Raw genomic sequence first — 8,618 nt, forward strand, 5'->3', positions numbered from 1 at the left:
ACGATACAATTCATTATTTTACCCGTATGCTACTTGATCATTAAAGAAGCTTAGAGAATAAAACCAAGTAGAGATTATGAAAGCACTTACATTTGAGTTAAAGAAAGTTCGGAAATTTGTTACTGTAATTTGATGTTGTTTTCTAAATAAATACAATTATGGTACAACTGTGTAAATGATTTGAAAATGTCTGCACATTAAGGGTATCGATTTTTATTTTAAAAAAAAGACCATATATTTTTAAATACAAAAAGTTAGAGTGTTACCAAGATATGCAATATTGCAAATGTTATAAACAACAAGTGTAAAGAACGATGCTCACAATAGGCTATTGTTATTACTTAAAAAATAAATAAATACGGAGACATTTTGACCTTACACCTTTTTAAAGCCAAAATCCATAAAATCTGAAACCCCCCCAACTTTTTTCAGGTACCACAACACCATCTACTGTTCGCAGAGTAACATAACACAGCCTGGTTTGTTCCAGTAATAATAATAATAACTGCAAAGTTTGACCTAACCAAAACCATCCATTTAAAACGCATGAATTACTACTTAATACACAATGCGATTATTCGTATTTTGTTTCGTGGTAAGCCTTTGGTTCTTTTCAACTTAAACGTTTATTTTCTTAGTGAGCAAAATAAATTATTATTATTATTATTATGAATAACAATAATATATTAAAGCTATTTTCGAAATACTTCTGTTAAAACTGTTAAAAGAAACATTTCGTGGGCGCTTGTTGAGGATTGATTGTAGTAACAGATAAACTTTTAACGCATTTAACTCCCATATTAATAAGTTAATGTAAATTATGTGATTTTTTTTCTTAAAAATAATTAATTGAACTCCGAGTAATGTCAAATACGCATCCATGCTCTGTAACTAAAGGCAGGATTTAAAGTGGAATGTAACATGAAAGGAGATGGAACCCTAACATCCGCTCTGATGTGAGCGCCAGTAGATTTTTGTTTTTCTTTGTGCACAGACTGTGTTCAACTGTTTTCATGGATTTAGCCAACTGGAGTCTGCGATATATTAGCACCTATTATATGAGCTATCATACGATCATGACTGGGTTCCATTCCTTAACCAGTTTCAGTTCAGTATAAAGGCGGAATTTGGCAATAGAAACTATACAGAGCATCATCAGATTGCTACCTTCAACCTAATCTAATAGTGACCATGGACACCGCAGCCTGTCCTGCACCAGGAAAAATCACTGTAAACGGTACTGTAACTTAGCATGCTTTTCCTACTTTAAGTTAAAGTATTTAATTTCTTTAAAAAAAACAAAAAACAAAAATATCTACAAATCCAGTGTCAAATAGGAAAAACAGAGAAAATAAATTTCATCTTTGGCAAATATCACTTGCTGATAAGTTCTTACATTTTGAAAACACTTTCTCTCTCCTGCCCTGTCTTTTTTTTAACCTATTTCCCCATTAGAGTGAAGCTAACAAACATATAGCTATTAATTAACCCACGAATAAAGGCCTCAGCAATAGTGTGAAACCCTTCAGTGAAAACTAAAAGATTAGGACAATATTAATGTTAGAAAGCTCGTAAAAAAGATGACTATTCAACCCAAATTTGCGGGAATTTATGGGAATAAAATGAATTTACAAAAGAGAATATTTTTTTTAAAAGTTCAATAATCTCTCAGTAGTAGTTTGGCATATATGACGGTGGGCGTATATGCGCTCACAGGATCAGATTTTATATCAGTTTCATTTAAATATATTTATTTTAAACCAATAGTTTATCAATTAGTTTATCCACTGTCATCTGTTTGTCAAATATATATATGGTATTACAAATGTTGCATGCAGAATGTGTAGATTACTGGATTACTGTCCTTCTCGCGCTTACGTGGACGGTAAGGCCCACCGGAGGGGGCAGTACCGTTTTGGCTCCGTTACGTGTCACACAGGCCCTCAATGGCCTGTGCCCGTGACCTGACTTTGCACGTGGCTCAGGTCGTTAACCACGGGGACAACAAAGAGGCCATCAGGAGTGGAACTGTTAAATGATTCGTTTACAACCACGTTTGTTGAACTGCATCGGTGCCCTGCTGACCCGAGCGAGCGAGCTCATAATCTGAACTGTGCGTTTAAAAGGTGCCTTTACTGCAGGCGTGGGAGAAACGTGGCTCTGCAGTATGAGAGTTTTGAATCGCCATGCAGCCCGAACACTACACAGCCACATTTGCCAAACAGCGTAATTATTGTAACTATCGCGTTGAGTGCGCCAGTCATCTAGTGGAAAACAAGGGGGAAACATTTTCTTATGCGCTCTAATGAGGCAGCGTTTTCTTTTAAAGTGCAATAAAAGTGCTAAATGTGATGGAAAATTGCCTGAAAACCCCGTAAACCAAACGAAATCACAAACTGCATCAGAGATCCTTTCATGTAAATAAGTTTATGATCTGTCATTTATAAGGACATTTATTTTAGCAAGGCAGACAATGATTTCTGTCACCCTTCGGCAAAGTTGTGCTTTTATTGTGCAGCATTTAACATTTTTGGTGCAGTGTCACAGGACATAAAATTGTTTAATAACTTGGCCGCATGTGGTTTAAATGATCTGTTCTCGTTTGCCTTAAAAGAAGGTGGATTCTGAGGCCCTAGAATGATGATTAACAAGCTCAGCAATTAAGCTTTATTAGCGCACTGCAGGCGGATTTCTTAAAGAGCCGTTTGCTAACTTTTTCGCCTCTGCAGGGTAGGTTAATTAGCTGTGAAGAGTTCAGACCTGATGATTCATGCAGAAAATTGATCAAATAAAATGCTTATGCAACATGATCCAAACTATAAAATATATAAATGTACGAGTCATTTATATATTTATTAAAAAGAGACTGAGTATTTTTGTTAGACCCAATATTTATGATGCACAGTATTCTAGCATTTTTCAATTTTTTTTGCTTAAATTGCTTATTGCTTATTGTGTATATATATGTGTGTGTGTGTGTGTGTGTGTGTGTGTGTGCACTGAACTTCAAATGGTCCAGCTGTACTATACTTGTGAAAGAGTTTAACCCGAGTTGGGTTAGGTGGATAAAGACAGGACAAAGACACACTGTGGAAGAGAACCAGAGATTAATAATAACAAATAATTAAATGTAGAGAGGTGTATAAACACATAGCCAGTGACTGAGTGACTGAAGAAGAAACATTCAATGCAACATAGGAATCCCCCAGCAGCCTACACCTATTGCAGCGCAACTAAGGGTGTATTCAGGGTCACCTGATCCAACCCTATCAACATACCGTATCAAAAAGGAAAGTTTTAAGCCTAATCTTAAAAGCGGAAACAGAAGAAGAAGAGTGGCCTGAAATCTGAAGGCTCTGTCTCTCATTCTACTTTTAAATACTCTAGGAACCACAAGTAAACTTGCAGTCTGAGAGTGAAGAACTCTAATGGGGTGATGTGGTACTCTGATGTCATTAAGATACAATGAGACTGATTATTAAAGAACTTGTATTTGAGGAGCAGGATTTTAATTTCAATTCTAGATTTAATAGGGATCCAATGAAGGGAAGCCAATACAGGAGTAATATGCTCTATTTCTAGTCCCTGTCAGCACTCTTGCTGCAGCATTTTAGATTAACTGAAGGGTTTTCAGGGAGTTTTTAGTCCAGCCTAGAAGTAATAAATGCTGCACTGAACTAGTTTTTCAGCGCCACTCTAAAAGAATTTTATAGATATTGTGCAAATGGAAGAAAGCAGTCCTAGATATTTGTTCAAAATGTGCATTTAAGGACATGTCCTCATCAAAAAGGACTCTAAGATTCCTAACAGTGTTACTGGAGGCCAGAGTAATGCCATCCAGAGAAAGCATTTGGCTAGAAACTGCATTTCTAAGATTTTCAGGGCCTCAGTTTTATCTTAATTTAAAAGCAGAAAATTTGAGGTAATCCAGGTCTTTAAGACATTACTGTAGTTAACTAATTGGTGTGTGTTATCTGACTTCATGGACAGATAAAGTTGGGTGTCATCTGCATAGTTAATACTGATACTGCCTAAGGGAAGCATGTATAATGTAAACAGAGCTGGTCCTCGCACAGAACCCTGTGGAACTCCATAATTAATCTTAGTGTGTGAAGAGGACTCTCCGTTTACATGAGCAAACTGGAGTCTACTAAATAGATATGATTCAGACCACTGCAGCACAGTACCTTTAATATCTACAGCATGTTCTAATCGCAGTAATAAAATGTTATTGTCAACAGTATTGAACGCTGCACTGAAATCTACCAGGACAAGCACAGAGATGAGTCCACTGTCAGAGGCTGAAAGAAGATCACTTGTAACCTTCACTAAAGCTCTGAAACCAGATTGAAACTCTTCAAATAAACAATTCCACCGCATATGTTCAGTTAGCTGTTTTACAACTACTCTTTCAAGAATTTTTAAAATAAAAGCATGGATGGAAAAAGGCTTATAATTACCTAAGACGGATAGGTCAAGTGATGGCTTCTGAACAAAATGAATCAGAGGGTGATGATTGCTTAAAAAATACTGCAATTGAAAGATAAACAGTGTAAGACCCTTTAAAAGTGTTTTTTCTAGTATTACTTTCATTCAAAGGTTAGGTTTAAAATGCATTTCTGTTGCAGATGTACAACATGTAGAATGATATAAGATGTAGAATTATAGGTCAATCAGCACCACCTTGTGACAGATCAGAGCACTGTCAAAATCCTTCTAAAGCTGAGACTTGACTATGAAACAAATGAGAACTACCTATCAAGGATAAATCCAGTATCTGAATATTAAAACCAAAGTCCCTCCAAGTCTTAATGAATAGATTGACACTGTTAGGGGAATCTTTATAATGGAGAGGTTGACTTTCTTGCCAAACTCTAAAGGAGACACCTTTCTAAAGAAGTTGAAGAAATGGGTCGCCTTTATGTAAGCTGAGGAGCAAGCTACCTTTTTGTAAGAATGCAGTGCAATGCAGTATCCCACCTGTTCTGTTTTTCTTGATTTAAATTGCTGAATAAAAAGTGAAAAAAAAGAGAGAGACAACACAGTCTAGATGTACTTATGACCAGCTGTTTTAGAGCTCAACAATACACTGAACACATTAGGTAATCTCAGTCTGTAATGTTTAAAAATGCAAATCTAACAACAAGCTGGGGTGGCATCAGGCATCGGTAAACTTGGGACAAATTTAAAACATAATACTTTACACTTGCAACATCAGATACATCAATTACTCTAAAAAATAAACAAAAAAGCAAACCTAGATCAGAATTTCAGACTACTTTTGAATAGTATTGATGTATTGATGTCAAATGAAAAATTCAAGAGCTAAATAATTCACTAGAATTTTCAACTGGTTTCTTTCATGAAGCATGTTCCTGTTTTGGCCATTCTTTCTGTGACTTGACAGTGAAAGAAAAGAGCAACTTTGTCATGTAAAAATAATTAAGCCTCTTGTCTTTTGTCAAAAAATTTAAATGAGAATGTCTAATAGGTAATGCTGTACCTTACAGGTAATTTCAAGCACTCCATTTTATTTTTACACTGATATGAACGGAAACCAAGGACTTGCATCGCCACAGAGGCCGGCATTCAAAACACCATGACCTCATCCAAAATGACTCATAAAGCAGATCTATTCATAATTGTTTGAATGACATCCAAGCAGCAATATAGGGCGCTGAGAAAAGTGCTGTATACATAAAAAGCAAAATTTCAGCCTGTGATGAGAAAACAGTTTCACACTTTGAAAAATGTATGTGAAAAGAGGACAACTTTTTCTTGTACATTTTAGTTTTGAAAGGTCAACAAATCCCAGAATTCTTTTCTGTCTGTATAAATTAACAAAAGTAGGAGATTTTCCGTAGGTTGGTTGTGTGGTTTCAGCAACAGAGGGCAGCAAAGGCCACAACTCACATCTGGGAAGAACAGTCTTGAAAATCCAAGATTTCAGCATAATTATTTGTCCAAGTAACCTTGTGTGGCCAAAACGCCAAAATGAAATAAAAAGTCATTTTGTCTGTGGATTTCTTTCAGTCACAGTTAATGGGTCACATTTCAAAACACATTCACCGCTTACTGAAGAGACAAATGACACAGTGGTAACTCAATACAGAACAGCTTTAAATAAAAAACAAAAAGCTTTCTAATTAAGTTAAATTAATCAATAAGAGCTGAATGAAAAATAAGTTAAGAGTATGAATAATGTTTTCAGGGAGGGCTCCTCTGCTGACTCACCCTCCAGTTCTTTTCTTTTTGTTTTTATAATCCCTTCTTTCCAAAAACAACTGGCAGACATTTTTTTAATAACTCTGAAGAACAAATCAACAAGGGCATGAACTCTGACACATAAAGAGAGGGTTTATTGCATATGTGGGTAATCATGGGTAAGTACTCATAAAAGGCAGTGAGTTTCTCTCTCTGACAGTGATACATCTGTTATTTTACATTCAGTCTGCTTAATGCCGTTGATCCATGATATTCATTCAGCATGAGTACAAGCAGCAGAACTGACACAACTATTTCAAACCCTATCAGAAGGAACATACTGTACAAGCATGGCTTAGATATCTATTTCTTGCATAACACTTTCCCCACCATGTTCAGGTCTTCAGATGTTTACAAAATGCGTTACAGTGCTCCCTCAAATACATGTTTGTCAGGCTACAGGTTGCGACAACAACGATATATTTCTCTTAATGACACGCGGAGCTTTGATCAGCCCTGGTAAGTAAGCAGCGGTTAAGGCTGGCTCCCTTGGTTTGTTATTTCAAGGTTTTCATCGGCATGGTTGGCATTCAGCAAATTTCCTGTGGAAAGTTCTGCACTCCTTGCTGGAATGTAGCCATGCATGTCCAATAACATGAGTGTGTACCCAACTGGGTACAGTGTGAAGCAGCACTGCGTGCACTACCAAAGCCTTACGATGTGTTTATGCTGCATCTGATACACTTTAGTATGTGGTGTTTATGGTGCATGTTCTACCATTCTACGTGTTGTTACTGTGGTATTTATATGAATGTAACAGCAGCGTATGCCCGGATATCTGTGTTTTTGTTGATCATCTGTCCTCTTGGAGCAGCTGAAGCCTGTCCTCTGCATAGTAAGGACTGGTGTTTCCAGTATCAATAGCCTGGCAGTCGTCTGTGAAAAACACCAAGTCCTGCCAAGAAACAAGAAACAAGAAACATGTGGTGTAGCTGCTCTACTTGAAAACATAAAAGCTCAAAAAGAAACCCACACACACTGCGGAGTGCTTACCCGATAACAGATTCTGGTGATGATGCTGTAAAGGTTCTGGATTTTGCGCTTCAGCAGAACCATTCTGGGTTTCTCTCTGCAGTACTGGTTGGGATGGTTCAACACCACGTAAAGAAAGTCACGGAGCTTGGTAGTGATGCAGGAGTTCTGGAGTCATGAAACAAGTATTTACATTCAATCTCCAAGAGAAATACTTTTTTTTTTCTTTTGCACAGCGCAGCTGTCAAACTGCAAACATTTGCACATCAGGTCAAATCAAAGCTTAAGATTTTGTGCCTCGGGCATTCTCAATGCACATATCCAAACTGTACAAATTTGCCACAGGAAATATTTGTCGTCTGCCAGTTTAACAGCTAAATTAGTCAGTTGATTTTGTATTAAATTGATACATTTAGCGCTTCATTTACTGGGAAATTATACAGTAAGAGAAAATTGAACATTTAAAAAATTAACAACTTACATGCACGTCCAGGAAGATGGCAGGCAGAATCTCAGCACATGTTTTCTGCAACCCAGCAAACATGAGAGTTGAGTTAAATAACTGGTGGCATCAAGATGCCAAAAGCGCCACAAACGTAGACTCTCTTACCGTGCGATGAGAAGTGTGTATTTTATCCAGCAGCATCATGATTTCTTTGCTCAGGTCGAGAGCTCTGGAGTAGCAGGTCGGAGGTGTGCACTCCGACAGCCACACGAGGCTGGAGAGGCACAGGAGAGCTGCGAGTCCCAGCTTCATGTCGGATAACGCTCTGCAGGACTGGACTGGTAGAGGCTGTCAAGTAGTACAGAGGAGGGCCGGCTGCTGTTTTAAGGATGGAGTGGAAGAAAAAAAACACGTAGGATGACGTGGAGGAGCAGCACAGCTCACACAAAAAAACCCCAAAAAGACATTTGGGATCTTCTGCGTTGTGGAGAGCAAATCAGCCATGTCTAAATAGCAGCGGTGACTGATTTCTCCCTGCTGACAATGGGCGGACGGATTTTGCGGTGTTTTCTGTCCTACTGCCCGTCATTACATAAAAGCAAGATATTAAGGAGAACTATTAATCAAAGACTAAAGTCAGCCACTTTGTACGTTAAATCATCTGACCTGCAGTCACGAAGTTCATTAGTAGAAATCACAGGTGTGAGCGTGTTTGGAAACTTTGTATCCGTTTGTCCAATGTAGGGCTTTTAACACAGATGTTTGAAAGTAGCAGCTTTCTCATTAACACACAGCTACAAGGTTTCACTTTGGCATGTTCCTTTCTCCTATTATTGATTAGTGAAGTTTTGCCTTTTGGGAAGATGTTTAGGACAACATAACAATTTATTACTCAACCAGTCATTTCTGACCAGCTTATTAGCAATCTGAATTATTG

General features: G+C 37.5%; 1 protein-coding gene across 1 annotated transcript; it reads right to left on the bottom strand.

The window, feature by feature from the left end:
- Positions 1–6,337: 6,337 nt before the first annotated feature.
- LOC146573984 (cytokine-like protein 1) lies at positions 6,338–8,049 on the bottom strand. The gene is made up of 4 exons (XM_085273504.1): positions 7,847–8,049; positions 7,718–7,762; positions 7,258–7,404; positions 6,338–7,159 (listed from the first exon to the last, which is right to left on the bottom strand). Exons 1-4 carry the CDS (start codon positions 7,991–7,993, stop codon positions 7,058–7,060), a joined length of 441 nt encoding a protein of 146 aa, XP_085129630.1. The 5' UTR covers positions 7,994–8,049; the 3' UTR covers positions 6,338–7,057.
- Between the last annotated feature and the right edge of the window lie 569 nt (positions 8,050–8,618).

The sequence above is a fragment of the Mchenga conophoros genome, linkage group LG5 (assembly GCF_057382185.1).
Source record: "Mchenga conophoros isolate Kocher_MC1m ecotype Shallow Benthic linkage group LG5, M_conophoros_male_GT1.1, whole genome shotgun sequence".
Lineage (NCBI taxonomy): Eukaryota > Metazoa > Chordata > Actinopteri > Cichliformes > Cichlidae > Mchenga > Mchenga conophoros.

Coding starts and splice junctions, on each gene's coding strand:
- LOC146573984 (XM_085273504.1), bottom strand. CDS start 7,993: ATGAAGCTGGGACTCGCAGCTCTCCTGTGCCTCTCCAGCCTCGTGTGG. Junction 7,763..7,846: donor TACACACTTCTCATCGCACG/GTAAGAGAGTCT, acceptor GCTGGGTTGCAG/AAAACATGTGCTGAGATTCT. Junction 7,405..7,717: donor CCATCTTCCTGGACGTGCAT/GTAAGTTGTTAA, acceptor TCATGACTCCAG/AACTCCTGCATCACTACCAA.